At 38.0% G+C, this 23,403-nt stretch overlaps 1 protein-coding gene across 9 annotated transcripts in view; it reads right to left on the bottom strand.

The window, feature by feature from the left end:
* The window catches only part of FARS2 (phenylalanyl-tRNA synthetase 2, mitochondrial), a 659,092-nt gene that overhangs the window by 406,109 nt on the left and 229,580 nt on the right, over nt 1-23,403 (bottom strand). For all 9 annotated transcript variants that reach the window (XM_066376963.1, XM_066376966.1, XM_066376958.1 and 6 more), the window contains one exon: nt 21,866-22,025. In XM_066376963.1, the coding sequence (XP_066233060.1) occupies nt 21,866-22,025 (160 nt within the window). The remainder of the gene's footprint in view (nt 1-21,865; nt 22,026-23,403) is intronic.

The following is a 23,403-nucleotide window of genomic DNA, read 5'->3' as shown; positions in this document are numbered from 1 at the left end:
GATACAAAATTAACATACAGAAGTCCAAAGCCTTTCTCTATGCCAACAATGAAATATTAGAAAACGAACTCAAAAAAATAATCCCCTTCACAATTGCAACAAAAAAAATAAAATACCTAGGAATAAACATAACAAAGAATGTAAAGGACCTATATAATGAAAATTACAAAGCATTGTTAAGGGAAATCGAAAAAGATACAATGAGATGGAAAAATATTCCTTGTTCTTGGATAGGAAGAATAAATATAATCAAAATGGCCATATTACCCAAAGCAATATACAAATTTAATGCAATTCCCATCAAAATCCCTATGAGATTTTTTAAAGAAATGGAACAAAAAATCATCAGATTTATATGGAACTATAAAAACCCCCGAATAGCCAAAACAATCCTAAGGAAAAAGAATGAAGCTGGGGGCATTACAATACCTGACTTTAAACTATATTATAGGGCCACAATAATCAAAACAGCATGGTATTGGCAGAAAAATAGACACTCAGACCAATGGAACAGAATAGAAAGCCCAGAAATAAAACCACATATATATGGTCAAATAATCTTTGATAAAGGGGCCAACAACACACAATGGAGAAAAGAAAGCCTCTTCAACAAATGGTGTTGGGAAAACTGGAAAGCCACATGCAAAAGAATGAAACTCGACTACAGCCTGTCCCCGTGTACTAAAATTAATTCAAAATGGATCAAAGACCTAAATATAAGACCTGAAACAATAAAGTACATAGAAGAAGACATAGGTACTAAACTCATGGACCTGGGTTTTAAAGAACATTTTATGAACTTGACTCCAATGGCAAGAGAAGTGAAGGCAAAGATAAATGAATGGGACTACATCAGAATAAAAAGTTTTTGCTCAGCAAGAGAAACTGATATCAAAATAAACAGACAGCCAACTAAATGGGAAATGATATTTTCAAACAACAGCTCAGATAAGGGCCTAATTTCCAAAATTTACAAAGAACTCATAAAACTCAACAACAAACAAACAAACAATCCAATAAAAAAATGGGAAGAAGACATGAATAGACACTTCTCCCAGGAAGAGATACAAATGGCCAACAGATATATGAAAAGATGCTCAGCTTCATTAGTTATTAGGGAAATGCAAATCAAAACTACAATGAGATACCACCTCACCCCTGTTAGATTAGCTATTATCAACAAGACGGGTAATAGCAAATGTTGGAGAGGCTGTGGAGAAAAAGGAACCCTCATTCACTGTTGGTGGGACTGTAAAGTAGTACAACCATTATGGAGGAAAGTATGGTGGTTCCTCAAAAAACTGCAAATAGAACTACCTTATGACCCAGCAATCCCTCTACTGGGTATATACCCCAAAACCTCAGAAACATTGATACGTAAAGACACATGTAGCCCCATGTTCATTGCAGCACTGTTCACAGTGGCCAAGACATGGAAACAACCAAAAAGCCCTTCAATAGAAGACTGGATAAAGAAGATGTGGCACATATACACTATGGAATACTACTCAGCCATAAGAAATGATGACATCAGATCATTTACAGCAAAATGGTGGGATCTTGATAACATTATAAGGAGTGAAATAAGTAAATCAGAAAAAAACAAGAACTACATGATTCCATACATTGGTGGAACATAAAAATGAGACTAAGAGACATGGACAAGTGTGTGGTGGTTACCAGGGGTGGGGGGAGGGAGGACAGGGAGAGAGTTAGGGGGAGGGGGAGGGGCACAGAGAACTAGATAGAGGGTGGCGAAGGACAATCTGACTTTGGGCGAGGGGTATGCAACATAATTTAATGACAAGATAACCTAGACATGTTTTCTTTGAATATATGTACCCTGATTTATTAATGTCATCCCATTACCATTAATAAAAATTTATTTAAAAAAAAAAAAAAATTTAAGAGAAATACCTCAACAGACCAAAAACAGAACAGAAATGCAAAAACGGTCAGACTGAATAGAGCACATGATTTCAGGGCACATACTCTAAAACCAGAAAGAGGAGACAGAAGCTTACCTTCTGCAGGATAATATGCTATTTGTTGGCTTTGGATTGAAGGAGGTTAAATGGTTGAAGTCATACATTGGATGAAGTAAGCTCCATGCATATAAAAGAAGGATGACAAAAACTGTCATCAAATAGAGCCTAGGACTGTAGCTCTGAAGAACAATAGGCTTAGAGATCCACTCAACAGGGATTGGGTCTGCCCTAAATCAAGACTGCTCAGTACATCTGCCAGATCCCTGTAAAAACTTGTTCTGGATTTCAAGCCTACAGAGATAGGTGAAACCAACTGCTAAACGACAGAAGCAAAGCAGGTAGGATAGGAGAAAAGAAAAAAAAAAAAAAAACAGAAACGGAGGGGAAAAAAATCTATCAAATATGATCTTACAAATAAAAATTTCAAAATACATAAATAAATCTAATGCCAAGACAGCCAACAAAACAACTGAACATGAATTCACTTAGAATTAAATTAATTATATAAAACAACCTCAGATTTTAAAATATCAATAAGTAGATTTCAGATACCCAAAAACACAGTGACATGTGAAAGCACAACTCACTGATTTGTTGTTTTTTCTTTTAAAGATAGTATGGCAATGTTCTGTAACTAGACCCGCACAATACACCTTTAGGATTTCATCCATCTCCCAATCAAATTCTGTTTTGAGAACACAGACATCAGCTACTTGTTTCAAGGAGTTCCTGTCACAAACATTAGCAGTATCAGAAAGGAAACTAAAGAAAGGGATGAGAGGTATAAAAAAAATGTGAAGAGAAAGAAGTTAGAAAAGTGAGAAGTATAATGGGAAAAAATGGAGGAAAAACATATCTACAAAGAAGGATAGTCAATAGTGTTAAATGAAAAAGAGAGCCTTCCATATCTGGACAAGACAAAATAGCATAACCCAAAGTCAGATCATTTTCCGACACACAACACTATCAAAAGTGCAAATGCTATAAATGTTTACTTGAGACCTATGTACTCTTATTGATCAATGTTACCCCTTTAAATTTAATTTTCTAAATACAATTTTTTTTTTTTGCAGAGACAGAGAATGAGTCAGAGAGAGAGATAGACAGGGACAGACAGACAGGAAAGGAGAGAGATAAGAAGCATCAATCATTAGTTTTTCATTGCACGTTGCAACACCTTAGTTGTTCATTGATTGCTTTCTCATATGTGCCTTGACCGCGGGCCTTCAGCAGACTGAGTAGCCCCTGCTGGAGCCAGCAACCTTGGGTTCAAGCTGGTGAGATTTGCTCAAACCAGATGAGCCCACGCTCAAGCTGGCAACCTTGGGGTCTTGAACCTGGGTCCTCTGCATCCCAGTCCGACGCTTCATCCACTGCGCCACCGCCTAGTCAGACTAAATACATTTTTTAAAAAGATGAAGTAATAAACCAGTTTTACTCTTCCACATGAAAAACAAAAATTATAATTAAAATTTAAAAACAGATAAAATATTTGGATTGGAAGTGGTGTGATATAGAGAGCTGACAAGCAATGTTATCTCTTCTGAGAAGTAACCAAGAGCTTTAAAAGGAGAACCTGGGGCGGAGAACCAAGATGGCAGCACAGTAGGCAGACACACAGACTCCCAGCTCACACCACCAAACTGGATTACAAATTAATTTAGGAACAATCAGCATGAAAAACCAACTTTAGATTAAAAGAACAGGTTTCAAAAACTAAGGCGCGAAGAAGAAGCCACACCAACCCAGTAGGGAGCTCTGAGCCACAGTGGGGAGCTCCCCTGCTTCCAGGAATGAAGGAGGGGTGAGACTGAGACCCAGAAAGGCTCTCATTACAAGGAAAAGAGCAGAGAATATCACTCACAGCCACTTGTCTGGGGACCTGGGAATGAGGTGAGCTGAGAGGGCTGGCTTGTCTTCTAAAAGGAAAGTGGGGAGAGAGAGACAGACAGTGACGGGCAGAGGAATGCATGGGATGACCTGAGAAGCTGACTCATTCAGTGCAGAGGCGGCCATAGCTGGGGGAGGGGTTGACCCCTCAACAAAGCATAAGCCTAAAGTGGTTCCAGGTGACCCACCTCCAGAAAGCTCTCCAGCAACAATCAAGAGCAACAAGACACAGCTGAAAACAGGAAGTGGGGAGGAGGGGCAGAAACAGGTCTGCATAGAGATCTGAGATACACCTCTACCTACTGAAATGGAGAAAGCACCCCACCCCCGGAAAGAAGCTGGCAAATCGGGCCTTCATAGTCTCAGGTTACACCCACCTCATTGCTGGATTAGCCTTCCAAATTAGCCTTCTTCTGATATCAGTAAACAAGACTACAACTGAGTTAAGAAAACTGAGAAGAAAACAAACAAATCAAGAATTCAAAGAGGCTCTACTAGGTAAGGAGATCACAGCTGGAAGAAGCCTACAGGTCATCGAGAATAATGGGTAGGCAGAGAAGCATGTCATATACTTCAACAAAATAAATCCTCTGATAAAGTCTTGGACGAATTGGAAGTAATCAAATTGCTGGATGCAGAGTATTAAATAAGGATTTTTAGAATACTTAAAGATTTCAAAGCTACAATGGATGAACTTAATGAACATTACAGTAAAGAAATTGAAAGCATCAAAAAGGACACGGCAATCAAAAAGTAGAACCAGACAAAAATGAAAAACAAAATTTCAGAAATGAAGACTACCACTGGAAGGAATTAAAAGCAGGCTGGATGAAGCAGAGGATCGAATCAGTGACTTAGAGGACAAGATAAGTGAAAGCACGGAAGCAGAGCAACAAAAAGAAGAGAGACTGAAAAAATCTGAGGAAACTCTAAGAGAGCTCTGTGACAACCTAAACAGAAACAACATCTGCATCACAGGAGTTCCTGAAGAAGAAGAGAAAGAACAAGGGTTAAAGACCTTGTTTAATGAAATCATAGCTGAAAACTTCCCTAAATGGATGTAGAAAAAAGTCACACAAGTTCAAGAAGCAGAGAATTCCATTAAAGGGAAACCAAAAAAAATCTACACCAAGACACATCATAATTAAAATACCAAAACTAAGAGATAAAGAGAAAATATTAAAAGCAGCTAGAGAAAAAAAGGCTATCACCTACAAAGGAGCCCCAATAAGGATGACATCCAACTTATCAACAGAAACACTTCAGGACAAAATGGAATGGCAAGACAAATTCAAAGTAATGCAGAACAAGAGCCTACAACCAAGACTTCTTTATCCGGCAAGGCTATCGTTTAAAATTGAAGGTGAAATAAAAAGCTTCTCAGAAAAAAAAAAAAAAAAAAACAACTCAAGGAATTCATTACAACTAAACCAATGCTGCAAGAAATGTCAAGGGGCCTGCAGTAAACAGAAAAAAGGGAGAAAAGAATATAAAAAAAGAGGAATATAACTTTAAAGAATAAAATGTCAGTAAACAACTACATATCAATAATAACCTTAAATGTAAATGGATTAAATGCTCCAATCAAAAGACATAGCGTAGCTGAATGGATAAGAAAACAGGACCCATACATATGCTGTCTACAGGAGACCCACTTCAAAACAAAAGATACTCACAGACTGAAAGTAAAAGGATGGAAAAAAATATTTCATGCAAATGGAAATTTAAAAACGCTGGGGTAGCAATACTTATATCTGACAAAATATAATTAAAACAAAGAATATAGTAAGGGATAAAGAAGGTCACTACATAATGATAAAGGGAGCAATCCAACAGGAAGAGATAACCATTATAAATATATATCCACTTAATATATAAGAGCACTTAAATATATAAAGCAGATTTTGATGGACATAAAGAGAGAAATCAACAGCAATACTATAATAGTAGGGGATTTCAATACTCCATTAACATCAATGGAAAGATCCTCAAGAAAGAAAATTAACAAAGAAACAACAACAACAAAAAAGAAACAACAAAATTAAGGGATACACTACATCAACTGCATTTAATAGATATCTTCAGAACCTTCCAACCTAAAGCAGCAGAATATACATTCTTTTCAAGTGTTCATGGTACATTCTCTAGGATAGACCACATATTAGGGCATAAAACAAGTCTCAACAAATTTAAGAAGATTGAAACCATATCAAGCATCTTCTCTGACCATAATGACTTGAAACTAGAAATCAACTACAATAGAAAAACTGAAAAACACCAAGCACTTGGAAACTAAACAGTATGTTATTAAACAACGACTGAGTCAACAATGAGATCAAGGAAGAAATCAAAACTTTCCTTGAAACAAATGAAAATGAGCATACAACAACTCAAAATCTGTGGGATACAGCAAAAACAGTCCTGACAGGGAAGTTCATAGCATTACAGGCATACCTTAAGAAGCTAGAAAAGGCTCAAAAAAAAAAACAACTTAATCCTGCAACTAAAAGAACTAGAAAAAGAAAAGCAAGTAAAGCCTAGAGAAAGCATAAGGAAGGAAATAATAAAGATAAGAGCAGAAATAAATGACATAGAGACTAAAAAACAATGCAGAGGATCAATGAAACCAAGAGCTGGTTCTTTGAACAAGTAAACAAGATCAATGAACCCTTAGCCAGACTCACCAGGAGAAAAAGAAGAAGGACTCAAATAAACAAAATTAGAAATAAGGGTGGAGAAGTAACAACAGACACAGCAGAAATACAAAGGATTGTAAGATAATACTATGAAGAACTGTATGACAAAAAATTAGACAACCTAGGTGAAATGGACAAATTCCTAGAAAAATGTAATCTTTCAGAAATCAATCAGGAAGAATCAGAAAACCTAAATAGACCAGTTACAACAAATGAGATCGAAACAGTTATCAGTAAACTCCCAACAAACAAAAGCCCTGAGCCAGATGGCTTCACAGGCGAATTCTACCAAACATTCAAAGAAGAACTAACTCCTATCCCTCTCAAGCTATTTCAAAAAATTCAAGAGGAGGGAAAACTTCCAAGCTCCTTTTATGAGGTGAGCATAATTCTGATTCCAAAGCCAGGCAAAGACAACACAAAGAAAACTATAGGCCAATATCCCAGATAAATTTAGATCACAGGCAATCAACCTTTTCATACCTACCACCCACTTTTGTATCTCTGTTAGTAGTAAAATTTTCTAACCACCCACTGGTTCCATAGTAATAGTGATTTATAAAGTAGGGAAATTACTTTACTTTATAAAATTTATAATGCAGAGTTACAGCAAGTTAAAGCATATAATAATAATTACTTACCAAGTACTTTATGTCGGATTTTCACTAAGTTTGGCAGAACAAATCTTTATAAAACAATTTACTATAGTTACATCTATCTTTTTATTTATACTTTGGTAGCTCTGCTACAGCCCACCCTGAAAGCTGTAACGCCCACTAGTGGGCAGTAGGGATCAGGTCGACTACCACTGATTTAGATGCTAAAATTCCCAACAAGATATTAGCAAACCAAATCCAGCAATACATGAAAAAAAATCACACACCATGATCAAGTGGGATTTATTTTGGGGAGGCAAGGCTGGTACAATATTTGCAAATCAATCAATGTGATTCATCACATAAACAAAAAGAAGGACAAAACCACATGATAATATCAATAGATGCAGAAAAAGCATTCGATAAAATCCAGCACTGATTTATGATCAAAACTCTCAGCAAAGTGGGAATACACGGAACATACCTCAACATGATAAAGGCCATCTATGAAAGGTCAAAAGCCAACATCATACTCAATGGGCAAACGTTAAAAGCAATCCATTTAAGATCAGGAACAAGGCAGGAGTGTCCGCTTTCACCACTCTTATTCAACTTAGTTCTGGAAGTCCTATCCACCATAATCAGACAAGAAGAAGAAATAAAAGGCATTCAAATTGGAAAAGAAGAAGTAAAACTATCATTATTTGCTGATGATATGACACTGTACCTAGAAAACCCTACAGTTGCAGTAAAAAAACTACTGGACCTAAAATAAATAAGTAAATAAATAAATAAACAAAAAAACTGGACATGATAAATGAATTCAGCAAGGTGGCAGGATATAAAATTAATACTCAGAAATCAGAGGCATTTTTATACACCAACAATGATCTGTCTGAAAGAGAAATTAAGAAAACAATCCCCTTCACTATTGCAACAACAACAACAACAAAATACCTAGGAGTAAATTAAGCAAGGAGGTTAAGGACTTGTATTCAGAATATTATAAAACATTTATAAATGAAATCAAGTAAGATACAAACAAGTGGAAGCATATACCATGTTCATGGCTGGGAATAATAAACATCATTAAAATGTCTATATTACCCAAAGCAATTTATAAATTCTATGCAATTCTATTAAAATATCAAGGATATACTTTAATGATATAGAATAAATATTCCAAAAATTCACATGAAACCAAAAAAGAACATGAACAGCAATCTTGAAAAAGAAGAATAAAGCAGATGGTATCACACTTCCAGACATCAAGTTATACTACAATTTCATTGTACTCAAAACAGCTTGGTACTGGCATAAGAACAAGCATATAGATCAATGGAACAGAACAAAGAACCCAGAAATAAACCCACACCTTTATAAATAATTGATATTTGACAAGGGTGGTGATAGCATACAACGGAATAAAGACAGTCTCTTTAACAAATGGTGTTGGGAAAATTGGACAGCTACCTGCAAAAAAAATGAAACTAGACCAGCAACTCACACCATTCATTAAAATAAACTCAAAATGGATAAAAGACTTAAATGTAAGTCATGAAACCATAAGCATCTTAGAAGAAAACATAGGCAGTAAGCTCTCTGACATCTCTCGCAGCAATATATTTGCTGATTTATCTCCATGGGCAAGTGAAATAAAAGGCAGGATAAACAAATGGGACTATATCAAACTAAAAAGCTTTTGCACAGCTAAAGACATATGAACAAAATAAAAAGGCAAACCACACAATGGGAGAATATATTCGACAATATGTCTGCTAAGGGGTTAATAACTAAAATTTATAAAGAACTTGTAAAACTCAACACCAGGAAGATAAATAATCCAATCAAAAAATGGGCAAAAGAAATGAATAGACACTTCTGCAAAGAGGACATATAGATGGCCAATAGACAGATGAAAAAATGCTCAACATCACTAATCATTAGAGAAATGCAAATTAAAACCACAGTGAAATATCACCTCACACCAGTAAGAAGGATGCTCATCAACAAAACAACACAGAGTAAGTGCTGGTGAGGATGTCGAGAAAGGGAACCCTCTGCACTGCTGGTGGGAATGCAGACCGGTGCAGCCACTGTGGAAAACAGTATGGAGATTCCTCAAAAAATTAAAAATTGAACTGCCTTTTGACCCAGCCATCCCACTTTTAGGAATATAACCCAAGATACCATAGCACAGTTTGAAAAGCAGAAATGCACCCCATGTTCATGGAAGCATTGTTTACAATAGCCAAGATCTGGAAATAGCCCAAGTGCCCATCAGTGGATGAGTGGATTAAAAAGCAGTGGTACATATACATAATGGAATACTATGGGGCCATCATAAAAGAAGAAAATATTATTTTTTGTGACAACATGGATGGAACTGGAAACTATTATGTAAATGAAATAAACCAGGCAGAGAAAGAAAAGTATCATATGACCTCACTCATATGAGGAATCCGACGAACAATAAGAACAGAGGAGTGAAATAGAGACAGAGGCGGGATCAAAGGTTTCAGAAGGAAAGCGGACAGAGGGAAAGGGAATGATAGGGTGATAGGATGGGAAGAGAGCAGAAAAGCAAATTCTGGAGGGAAAGAGGGAGGGCATTACGGGAGGGAGATAGGGGGGATGTACTTGGGAACACAGGTGACATTAGGATCTATGTATACACAATAAATTAATATAAATAAATACAGATAAAATATTTGAACAATGCCACAGAAGACATTGTATGTTAGGTGACCAAAAACACTGATACCTGAGAAGTGGTCCCCTGGCATTCCCCAGGAAAGTAGGAGAACATAAAAAGAGCCAGAAGTCTTCCCTAGTTGAGAAGTCAAAACTGGGAGTCCAGAAAGGTCAAAGTGGCTAGAGTTCACAGGACTAAGAGAAAGAGAGATGAGAGTTGTACTTTTCTCAATTTGTTGGATTTTTTAATTGGAAAGTCAACTGTGATCTCAGCAGTAACAGTTAACATCAACATGATGTGGGTTAAGCAGAAATAGAAAGATACATGTCATAGGGTATGGCTGGAAAGCAAAGGAGAGCACACTTCCAGAGAAGGAAAGTGTGATGATGGCATTTGTTTGTTTTATTTGGAGACGATAGAGTCTAGAACATATTTTAAACTGATAATTGAGAAAACAAAATTCTGGAGAAAATAATGGAATGGGAATCAAGAATGGGACCCAGAGACCAACTAAGCACAAAGTTCACAACTAGTGACCTCAATTCTCTTCACAAACGAGATGAGCTTGACAAAGTCTAGGAATGATAAAACTTTATGATCTAGAGCAGGGGTCTCAAACTTGCGGCCCGCCGAACAATTTTGTGCGGTCCGCAGACTAATCCATGAAGTTCAAAATATTTTGGGTAAAATTAAGTTAGGCCTACTTGTATTTTTCATTTATCTAGCATCCTAGCTAGATATTAGCTTAGTTAACAGCAGTTGTGATGCGAACTACAGTTTCTGGTCGTTTTGTGACACTGAGTTAAACTGCATGTACGACTGTGCTTGTACTGATTTTTTTTTGTTTTCAACTGCAGTGAGAAAAGTGTTGCATAACAGTTGCCTTTTGTAGACCTAGTGCGGCCTGCCGAACGGCTGTGATCTTGCTCTGCGGCCCACATGCTGAGTTGAGTTTGAGACCCCTGATCTAGAGTAACTGAGACAGGGATTTGTACACTGAACCGACCAAAATAAGAAAACACATCCCTAGCAATCCTGATCTGGCTAAAGTGGCAGATCATAATTGCAAAATCTGAGCAGACAAGAAAAAGCAGGAAGAGTAGATTTGGGTATGAATTCAAGGCTAGTTCTTTTCAAGGACATTTCTTTAACTAGTAAGTAGGGCAAGTCAAGCGTTCAAAGTGATTGATAACAGAGATTTAGATAATCCTGTGTTGGTTATCTAACCCTCGATAGGGCTAGAGAAGAGGCCAGACAAGAAGTGACAGGAATGAATCAAGCACAGCTTTCTACAAACCAAAGGAGTAGAGAAATCTTAGTTTCGCAGGTGACCTGAAAGACTGACACGGGAAGAAAGAGCATGCATGAGGTACAATTCTTGGTACAGTAATTGTCTTGATGCAATACCCCTAAAATTTTTTAAGTACCTTTTTATTACTGTACCTCAAGGCCCAATAATTTTGTTTCATTTAACATAAAACCCTCAACAATTTCCAACTTCTTTAATAGGAAATCTATCTGCTATCCCTATCCCAACAGCCATAAAATCATGGACTTTAGGCTTCTTATATATATTCAGTTCAATTCAACCATTGCTCTATCAAGCTTTCTCCCAAGATATTTCCTGGTACCAACTCCTTACCAGAGAGATCAACTCATATTTTCTCCACTCACTTGACATTAAAGAAAAGTGGGTCTTACATGTCTCTTCATGTGATTCCAAAGATGATGTCCTATTTTCACTGAGAACTTCTACAATGCAAAACATTTTCTATCCCAATTTCACAGCTAATGATCCCAAGGCTCAGAGAGGTTGAGTTTGACAGTCACTTTTCACTTGGAAGTGTAGGCTGCTTGAACTACAACCAAGCCACAGTGAGCGGAGGCAACTCAGCATTGTCTGCGCACAACTGCATTGCACACCCTCTGGGAGTACCCTGAGCAGACAGCCCTCTTCAAATCAGACAACAGCAGACAGCTCAAAAGACCTAATTTACAAATTATTAAAGTAACATGCTGCCCTGGCCGGGTAGCTCAATTCATTAGAGCATCATCTCGATATGCCAAGGTTGAGGGTTCAGTACCATCACAGCACCTAAAAGAATCAACCAATGAATGCATAAATAAGCAGACCAATAAATCAATGTTTCCCTTTCTCTCTCAAATCAGTAAAAGAAAAATAAATTTAAGGCCCTGGCCGGTTGGCTCAACGGTAGAACGTCGGCCCAGCGTGTGGATTTGATTCCCGGTCAGGGCACACAGGAGAAGCACCCATCTGCTTCTCCACCCTTTCCCCTCTCCTTTCTCTCTATCTCTCTCTTCCCCTCCTGCAGCCATGGCTTCACTGGAGCAAAGTTGGCCCAGGCGCTGAGGATGGCACCATGGCCTCCACCTCAGGAGATAGAATGGCTCTGGCTGCAACAGAGCAACTGCCCAGATGGGCAGAGCATCGCCCTTTGGTGGGCATGCCGGGTGGATCCCAGTCCGGCCCATGCAAGAGTTTGTCTCTCTGCTTCCCCACTTCTCACTTCAGAAAAATAAATTAAAAAAATAAAAATTAAAACAAATTTAATAGAATAAAGTAAATGCTCAATTGTTTTTAATTTGTTGATTTCAGGAACAAAGTAGAACTAACAACTATGAACCTAATTATTATTCTCAACCACTTTCATTTGTTTGTTTGTTTAAGTGAGAGCAAGGGAGATACAGAGACAGACTCCCGCATACGCCCCAACTGGGATCCACCCGGCAACCCTTGTCTGGGACTGACACTGGAATCAACCAAGCTATCCTTAGCACCTAAAGCCAACGCTCTGACCAATAGAGCCACTGGCTGTGAGAGGGGAAGAAAGAGAGAGAAGGGAGAGAAGGGAGAGAGGGAAGGGAAGAGAAGCAGATGGTCACTTCTCCTGTGTGCCCTGACTGGGGATCAAACACAGGACATTCACACGCCGGGCCAATGCTCTATCCATTGAGAGAACCTGCCAGGGCCTCGTTTATATTTTTATAACTTTTTTTTATTTTTAAATGACAGGTGACATATAATATTATATTAGTTTCAGGTGTAAAACACAGTCATTAGATATTTACATAACTTAAAATCATTTTATTTATATTAACAGGGATTCACAGATAAAGAAAAATATGAAATGACATGGAAAAATTCTGCCTAGAAGAACATTTGTAGTACAGAGCTCAGAAATATTTTGGTTGAATGGGACCATATATAGGTCCCTGTGGGGGCTAGGTTGACAAAAAGGTTATTTTGGGGGAATCAACACCTAAGGAAAGGAAGAGGGTGGCAGCAGGTTGGGGCAGAGGGAGAAGAACTGCAATCAGGCCCACAAACCCCTTCCCCTCGCCAGAGCTCTGGAATTGAAACAGCCCATCAGAAATGCCTGTGCTGAGGTGGTGACGTGTTAGGCCAAAATGCAACCAGTCTTTGGGTTGGGCAGCCCTTGGAAGGGCATGCCCTTAAGCAAGAAGGCTGCCCACAGTGGAGGCAAGACCTGAAGGGGCAGGCAGCTGGAGGCCGTTTGCATCCCATCTGCAGGGGCCTTGGAGGGGACGCTGGGAGATGCAGCTCAATGAGCACCACAGCCTTTTATATGCTGTATTTCTCCATGTATAAGGTGCACCGTTTTTTGAAAAATTTGTGGTCTAAAAACTGGGTGCGTCTTATACAGTGGTTGTAGATTTTTTTTTACTTGCATTTCCCGCTTTTTCGTGCTTATTTTTGCGGTCATTGTATGTAGATATATGAAGACAGTGATTCGTCATCAGACACAGATGAGGACAAGCTAATGGACGGGAGTGTTTTTTTTTAATTTGTTTTTTAGGGAGAGAGAGAGAGAGAGAGAGACAGAGAGAGAGACAGAGAGAGAAAGGGGGGAGGAGCAGGAAGCATCAACTCCCATATGTGCCTTGACCAGGCAAGCCTGGGGTTTCAAACCCGCAACCTCAGCATTCCAGGTCGATGCTTTATCCACGGCGCCACCACAGGTCAGGAAACCACCACAAGCCTTTTTTGCTTTGAAATAAACGGAAAGAAGCACAACTTGCCCATGAAGATATATCTAGTCAACAGCAGAGGATCATGATATATTTCCTCTTCATACTAGTTCATCTAGACCGAGCTATGAGGTAAGAGCTTTATAAAGGGAAATTCCAATGTTTAGTAGAAAGATTGTGCCAGAGAAGGGGTGTAAGCCCTGAGTGATAGAAAGTGAAACAAAAATGTTAGGAATCCTAACCCCCATCTTAGTTGCTCTGAAAGAAATGATCTACCAATATAGTACAAAATATAAGAAAAACAATTTACAAATGTTAAAAATGACAACAAATTCTACAGTATCAAAACATTCTAAAGGTTGTTTTATTTCCTTCTAATTCTAAACCAATAATCTCTCATGTAACAGCCTCAGGATGCTGGTGCAATTGAAATGTTAGCAGAAAAATAATAAACTGCTTTGGAGAGGGTAAAAGAAAAAGAAAAAAAAACCTGAAACTAAAACATCTCTAATAACAACAAGCCGCCACAAGGAAATAGTGTGTTCTAATTTTTAATTTTGCTTCTCAAGAACAAAGGGATCTGACACTAATAATGTTAAAAAGTGAAATGCTTAGACAAATGTATAAAAACAAATATGAAAAGAGTTGTTGAATAATTCTGAGGCCCGCCATGACCATTTCTATTCTTTAACTACAGTAATTAAAGAAAGACTGAATTTGAAGTTTTTAAATAATCTTTGGTATCCTACATGTAAGTGAATATGATGTACAAATAGGGTTTTACCGCACGCTAGAGATAGCAAGTCAGAGTCGGAAGGCAAAACCTAAAAAGTTTTTGTAGGCCTCACAGTCTCAGGAATAGGATTCAAATGATTTCTTTCTATCCTTTCCAAAGCGCTGATCTCTAACATGGGCTTGGAAGTCTGACTGGCTGGGCTGAAACTGACACATACGTCCCAGCTGTGTGAGCTTCACCAGCACTTTCTCTGTCTCCAGGTGCCCTTCTCTGAAAAATGGAGATTATAATAATACATGTACCATAGGCACAGGACAAAACCAAAAAACTCCTTGTCAGAGTGGTCAGTGCAGTGTTCCTCACCATGAATACCGCCCCTGTTATTATTATCATCATTACTGTATTTGTACCTAGACAGGTTAACCAAGACAGTTTTCAAAAACGAGCACCCCCACCAAAAAATAAAACACCTGAAATGACCCTCTGAAATGCCTTAAGGACAAAGCACTTCTCTTCAGAGTGCAGCACAGTCTTGAGAGAGTTGTTAACAGCCATTTGATACTATGTGAACACTAGGAGAGCACACTGCACCTGTTTTCTATAATACACACACCTCACCCTTCGAATTCATAAAATGGACCTCAGTTTGGGTCACAGTCCCAACTGCTTAGTATCTGCCCTGAGAAGCATCTTACCAGATGTTACAAACATGCAGACAGACCTGGGACAACCTCACACACCCACTCACACAACTGCTCCCTCAGCAATACTCTCACCAAAGATGCACGGCGGCTAGGCAAAAACATGTGGCTCATGAGTCTTTAAGGACTTCCAGGGTGTTTGGCTACTGTGTGAACAGGGTAAAAAATTATCTAATGGCTGAAAAGAAAGAAAAAAATAAAAAGGCTTTGCTCGCAGATAGATTTTAGTGCATGTGAACAAAATCCATTCTCCAAGCAGGTGAGTTTTTTACTTCAATGTCATTCCACAATAAAGGAAATTTGAAGATTTATAAAATAGCAACTCTGACCTGTAATGAAATCTGAAACCTGGAAGCCTTAGGCCAGTAGTATATTAAAAATAAAATACATTTGCTTGAAGTAGAGAAGCTACAACTTCATTGAAATTTCAAGTAAAGATTAATTCTTGGCCATGGACATAATGAGTATCAGTCAGAAAAATCATATACTGTAAAAATGGTTTTTATAAGGAAAACTGCTACATAGTAACTTTCACTTCAATGCATAGTTTTAAAAAATATTCAAATACAAATATTGAAAATAATAATACAAAGAAAAGTCCAGGATCACGCTCAGAAAGATGTATATCCTCAAAGCCCTTGGTAATGTTTTCATAATCTCTACGGTGTCCAGCATATTGTATACTTTTAAAAAATATTTGCTGGTGCTTGGAGAGAATGTTAATTTAAAGCCACCATCAACACCAATTTGAGGGCGATGCCATATTCTGATGTAAAGCTACATCTCATTTCATTAGAGAAGATTAAGACAAACCAGCCCTAATTATTGTTCTCCTTCATTTGCTCCCTGATTTTATTGCCTTGCCATAATTTTCTTTCCCTTCCTTATTTCTTCATTTAAAAAATATTTACACATTTATTTAATATTTTCTCTTTACAAGACACCTTAGAAAATTAGAAATGAGGCCTAAAGCACTAAATCACCTGTTCAAGATTTCAGAGTAAGTAAATGAAAGAGAATTTTAATATTTTCCAACTGCACACTACTGCTTCTCAGTGGTTGTGAGATTCCTCTGTTAACCATTTTTTTTTCCTTCCTTCTTTTCCTTTCCTCATTCTCCAGACTGTATGGCTTTAGGATGGTGTCAGCTCTGACGCTCCACATGGAGACTGTTCCTGAGCCCCTGCTAAGCACTGGAGGAGGCACCTCTCCGGCGAGCTCCATGGCACACTGAGAATCTTAAGATTCATGTCTCCTTGTAGACAGGGGTCATGTCTAGCTTATTGAATACTGTGATGCCTGCAATGTGGTGGGGGTGGGGGAGAGGAATCCAGTGGGGCTTCCTGCTCAGAAAAGTAAAGCCCGCTTTCAAGTACAGCTCAGATGACCACAAAAAGGCACATTCTCCAGGATTCGGCAAGAGCTTCATGTAGGAAACAGCCCTGGTGGGAGGACATAGAATTAACCAGGTGAAGAAACTGCTGGCACTAACTGGCGGTGTGGCAGGGAGTGAAGAGAGGGGTGGGGTGAGGGGGACTGATGAAAAATAACAAAGAGGAGAAACAGAATACCAGTCATTTGAGAAGTAAGCAACCTGTCTATCCATAACCACTGAGTTCTCGATGAAGCAGCTTCTAAACCTCACAAACAGCATTTGATGATAACAATGTGTATGGTGAGACACAAATAAGGAGAGCTCGACAAGTCTCTGCATAGATTGACAATAAAAGAATTCAAAGAAGCCTGCATCTCTTTCTAAAGCTGCTAGAGATAGAACACTATCTCCCGGAAATACCAGGAATCCCTTCCATCAAAACCTGCTTCAGCCTGACCTGTGGTGGCGCAGTGGATAAAGTATCGACCTGGAACACTGAGGTCCCTGGTTCAAGGCCCTGGGCTTGCCTGGTCAAGGCACATATGAGCAGCAACTATGAGTTGCTTCCAGCTTCTCCCCCTTTCCCTCTCTCTCTGTCTCTCTCTCTCTTCTCCCTAAAAATTAATAAATAAAATCTTTAAAAAGAAACAAAAAAACCACCTGCTTCAAAAATGGCCTGAAAACACAATCCATCTGCCTGCATTCCAGTGCTAACTATATTATATTTCTTCTAAAAATATCATAATTCTTTTCTTTTATCATGAAAATAAAGAGAAACTGGCTATATTAAAATTTTCACATCAGCAATCTCTATCTGAAACCTATTTTACCATTATATTATATCATTTGAATATGAAATATTTCAAACTAAAAGACAGAAAAAGAAAATAGTAAATATCCATGCAACCACTATTCAGTTTTATCAATCATAACATTTTTATATTAAACTTATTTTTTATTTTAATAAAATACTATGAACCTGCTTGAAGTCTGGTTTGTACCTCTTTCCTAATACCATTCTCCATCTCCTAGATAAACACACTAGCATGAAGCTGATATACATTTTAAAAAAATGTATACACACACATGCACGCACACACACACACACACATATATATAATATAGAATTATATAGTGGTTTCTTAAATATTACCTGGACTATGCATTTGAGAATATGGAAGTCTACATATTCAAACAAACCTTACTAAAACACAGCATCAGAAACTAAGTAAATTATAACAAGAATCCTTCCCAATACACATTTGAGTTCACATGTAAGCAGGGGAATCAGGAGGTGTGAATAAAACAGAGGTGAATCAGGAAGGAGTGAGAGATCAAGTTCCAGCTAGAGCGGTGGCTGAGACTCCTAATGGGACCAGGACTTTGTACTACGTCTATTTTTCTATATCGTTGTCAGTACTTAAAAATGTTAGATTTTTAAAAATATTTATATATATAAAAAATGACAGCCTAACTGGGTGATGGCGCAGTGGATAGAGCATCGGACTGGATTGCAGAGGACCCAGGTTCGAGACACTGAGGTCGCCAGCTTGAGCACAGGCTCATCTGGTTTGAGCAAGGCTCACCAGCTTGGGCCCAAGATCGCTGTCTCGAGCAAAGGGTCACTCGGTCTGCTGAAGGCCCATGGTCAAGGAACATATGAGAAAGCAATCAATGAACAACTAAGGTGCCACAACGAAGAATTGATGTTTCTCGTCTCTCTCCCTTCCTGTCTGTCTGTCCCGATCTGTCCCTCTCTCTGACTCTCTTTGTCTCTGCCAAAAAAAAAAGAAAAAGAAAAGACAGAGGATAGCTTATGGTGGTTTTCACCTGCTTTTCCCTGATCACTAACACAGGTGAGCATCTTTTCATGCAGGCCATTCAGAGGTTATGAACGAGATAGGTTGTAGGTTTGTTCTTAAGGTAAATTTGTATGAAAGCTAGAATAGGTGCATTTACCTGTGAAGTGTAACATAGACAGATGTGTGTCTTAACATAGTATTTATTTCTACCTTTTTGTGCACATAAATATTTAAACATTGTCAAACCTACAGAACCTATCTTGTTCATAACCCAGGGACTGCCTGTATTCCTTAGTCCACTAGCTATATCATTTGTCACATTCATGTTCATCCATTTCTCTCTTAAGTTGATTTTTGATTATTTGGAGTTCTTTAAATATGCTGAATGCTTATCTGACATACCACTACACTCCTGTTGAAATGCCTAAAAATAAAATGACTGACAATATCAAGTGTCACTGAAATGTAGAGCAACTGGAACCTTAACACACAATTAGGAGGAATGTAAATTGCACAACCACTTCAGAAAACAGTTAAGCAGTTTCTCAGAAAGTTGAAATATAACTACCGTATAATCTAGCAATTACACTGCTGGTATTTACTGAAAAAAAAAAAAAACAAACATAAGTCCATAGAAATAAGCTTTACTTGTAATAGCAAAAAACTAAAAATAATCCAAATGTCTATCAATAGGTGGATGAATAAACAAACTGTGGAATGGAATGCTTAACAACAAAAAAGTAATAAGCTATTGTATCTGACCTGTGGTGGCGCAGTCAAGTGTCAACCTGGAATGCTGAGGTTCCCCGGTTGAAATCCCCGGCTTGCCTGGTCAAGGCACATATGAGAAGCTTCCTGCTCTTCCCCTACCCCCTTTCTTTTTCTCTCTCTCCTCTATCTAAAATCAATAAATAAAATCTTTAAAATAAGAAACCCTGGCCAGTTGGCTCAGTGGTAGAGCATTATTGGCCCAGCATGTGGATGTCCCAGGTTTGATTCCCGGTCAGGGCACACAGAAGCATCCATCTGCTTGTCCACCCCTCCCCCTCTTGCTTCTCTCTCTCCCTCTTCCCTTCTCCCAGCAATGGCTCAATTGGAGTGAGTTGGAGGGATCTTCAAATAATTATGATAAGTAAAATAAGTCAAGCCAAAAAAAATGTACACATTATAGAACTCTACATAGATAAATCTAAAAGGTGCAATCTAACCAATAGTGAAAGAAAGTAGTTCTCTGGTTGCCTGGGGTGAGGAGATTTAGGGAAGGATGAGAATGAGAGATTATCAAGGGATAGCAGGAAAAAATTGGGGGTGATGAACATTTAATATCTCGATTCTACTGGTGGTTTCACAAGTGCATATCTATGTCAAAACTAATAAAATTGTGTAAATATGTTCAGTTTCTTGTACGTCAACTTACCATACTATAAACTTTAAATATGTATAGTTTATTTATTGTCAATTATATCTCAGAGCTGTTCTTTTTAAAAGCTCAAAAGAATAAGAGTTCGCTTCACTTCTGACCTCCAAACATTTTTATCCCTAGCCAATTGGCTCAGCGGTAGAGCATCAGCCAGCGTGTGGAGTCCTGGGTTTGATTCCTGGTCAAAGCACACAGGAGAAGCAACCATCTGCTTCTCCACCTGTCCCCCTCACCCCCCTCTCTCTTCCCCTCCCGCAGCCACAGCTAGAATGGTTTGAACAATTTTGCACCAGGGGATTAAGGATGGCTCCATGGTCTTGCCTCAGGTGCTGAAATAGCTCTATTGCCAAGCAACAGAGCAGTGGACCCAGATGGACAGAGCATCGCCCTGTAGGGAGCTTGCCGGTGGATCCCAGATGGGATACATGTGGGTGTCAGTCTCTCTGCTTCCCTGCTTCCCTGCCTCTCACTTAATAAAAGCAATAAAATGAAATAAAATAAATAAAAATTAAATAAACATTTTTAAATTGTAAGTCATAATTTTTAAAAATCTCCGAACCTTCTCTTTATAGCTTTCTAAAAACAAACAAAATATTATCTCAAGAAAGTTAGAAATAATTGGAAGGGGGTACATTACAAATAAAAATTTTCTTAAAAAAATAATTGAGGGCAAGGAACTAAAGTGAGAATCCAGATCTTAAAAATATTTTTCTTCCTCCAGGAAATTCACTGTTAATATTTTTGCTGTTGACAGTAGTAATCAATATATAAATATGTAAAGTTTTCCACTGGTTTCACTCAACATGGTTAAGAATCTTGCCCTACACAGATAGACCTAAGGGTACCATGCTAAGTGAAATAAGTCAGTCAGAGAAAGACAAATACCACATGATGTCACTCATATGTAGAATCTAAAGAACAGAATAAACGGATTCATAGATACAGAGAACAGACCAATGCTAGCCAGAGGGGAGAAGAGTTGGGTAAAAAAGATAAAGAGATTAAGAAGTACAAACTGCCTAACCAGGAGGTGACGCAATGAATAGAGTGTCGAACTGAGACACAGAGGACCCAGGTTCGAAACCCCGAGGTCACTGCCTTGAGCAAGGGCTCATTGGCTTGCGCATTGGATCATAGACATGACCCCCCCATGGTAGCTGACTTGAGCTCAAAGGTCTCTGGCTTGAAGCCCAAGGTCACTGGCAGAGGGGTCGCTTGCTCTACTGCAGCCCCCCAGTCAAGGCACATATGAGAAAGCAATCAATGAACAACTAAGGAGCTGCAATGAAGAATTGATGTTTCCCATCTGTCTCTCTTCCTGCCTATCTATCCCTATCTGTCCCTCTCTCTGTCTCTCTCTATCACACACACAAAAAAGAAAGTACAAACTGTAGTCACAAAATAGTCATGGAGATGTCAAGTATATAGAGCACAGGGAATGTAGTCAATAATATTATAACTATATGTAGTGTCTGATGCATACAAGACTTACAAATTACTTTGTAAGTTATATATATATATGTCTAACCACTATGCATATACCTGAAACTAATATAATATTGAATGCTTACTGTAGTATAAAAATATTTTCTAAATAAATAAATAAAATAAGAAAAAGAATCTTGCCCCATCATCAAGTCTGACCTAATATAATGACAATCTGATTAGAGAAGAACACTAATCATCAGTCTATACACTCTTTCACCATTGATGAATGACCTGATCTTAATCCATTATCACACCTATCACAGGATATCACTTTTTCTTTCTTTAGATAATTCTATTCTCATATCCTGCTCCTCACATGGAATGAACCACGAAATCCTTAAGTTCTATCTCACTATGGACCTGAACCATTAAGCCATAAATTAGCCCAAAAAATCTAGACACAATTTAAGGATTTCAGGATTATTGAATATTTAAGCCCTCCAAAGCAGAGGCATTTGAGTACTTACCATCTCCAAAAAGTTGTGCCACAAGCCTGGTAAGTGTTTGCTTAAGGTCAAACTCTACGAGCTTCATGGCCTCCATCGTATGCGCCTCTTGTTTATGGGCAGAGCGAGAACTCTGTTCAAAGAGCTGCAGGCTTTCTCCATCCTTCACGCCAGCGAATAACTATAAACCATAAGAAATAATATAAATAAATAAAAATAGTATCCTGAACAGTTTACATAAAAAAAAAAATAATGTGGTAATACAATCCATTGTCTTATACCTGATGAACATACTAAAATTAACACTCTTTTAATACCAAGTTCAAATAAAAGCACAATGCTACAGTGTTTAGAGCAGTCATGGCCAACATACAGCCCACGGGCCGAATCCGGCCCGTGTAATGAGTTTATGCGACCTGCGGTTAAATTTTTAATATTCTCCACTACTTTAAAATCTCAGCTACTCAGAAGCAGAAGCGTCTTTGATTATTGGAAATCGAGATATTTAAGAAGATAGTGATATGTGGAAAAGAATTCCGCATGTGACTAATCTAGGGTTAACTTCCAATAATTGGTCGAATGGATTAGCCATACTTCCTTATTTTTTAAAAAAATTCCATTATAAAGATTTACAATTTTTGTACTCGTCTGTACTCAATATGAACCGTTTGATGTTTAGCAGCAGCGATGTGAAATCCACATTCTTTTAGGCAGAGTTGCCAGTGCGTACCCAAGGTCAAACAATTCGTTACTTTTGTGGTCAAGTGTGCTGAGTCAAGTGGCATTGTAGCATAGACAATAGCTTCAGTTGATAACCGAAAATGTGTCCAGGCTGTGTATAAAATGAAATAATTGTTTTATTTGTGATATAACCCTTTCAAGCTCATTCTACTAATAAAATATTGTTTTGATTGATTGCGATACAGTTTAGATATTTATGATATGTAATTATATTTTTATTAAAATATATTTTCATTAAAATAATATTGTATACTAAAAATTTTTTCACATTTATTAATAAACAAATTACATAATAAAATTTTGTTTACTTAAACAAATCATTTTTGTATTTAACATTTTTTAATTTTAATATTTCGTCCGGCCCATGAAAAAAGTTTTCTTTCTAATCTGGCCCAGGGGCAAAAACTGTTGGCCATGCCTGGTTTAGGGAATTAAAAGCACTGTTCTGCTCTTTACTGATTTCTCCATTTTACTTTTACTTGTAGTCATTTCCTCACAAGAGACATTATCTTCATTTTTTTTTTTAAGAGACATTATCTTCAATGCTAGTGGAAATACAAGTGAATCAGGCTTTTAAACTCTAAAATTGTATCCCTGACCATCCACCCCACAGGGTCTTTAGAGTGTGTCCTAAGACTAGGTAGAAAGTGTGGTCTAGGAGTTAAATCCTGTAAAGTCCATAGAGGCAGAAGTACACTGGACGTTGCTAACCCTCTATCTCCAAAGCCAGGGACCAAGCCTGAAGTGTATTTCTGCCACGTGCTCTCCAGGCAAACTCAGGCAAGTGACATGGCAGCTGAACCTCAGGTAATGCTTTG

This window comes from Saccopteryx leptura, chromosome 3 (assembly GCF_036850995.1).
Source record: "Saccopteryx leptura isolate mSacLep1 chromosome 3, mSacLep1_pri_phased_curated, whole genome shotgun sequence".
Lineage (NCBI taxonomy): Eukaryota > Metazoa > Chordata > Mammalia > Chiroptera > Emballonuridae > Saccopteryx > Saccopteryx leptura.
This window is presented reverse-complemented; position numbering and strand designations above follow the sequence as displayed.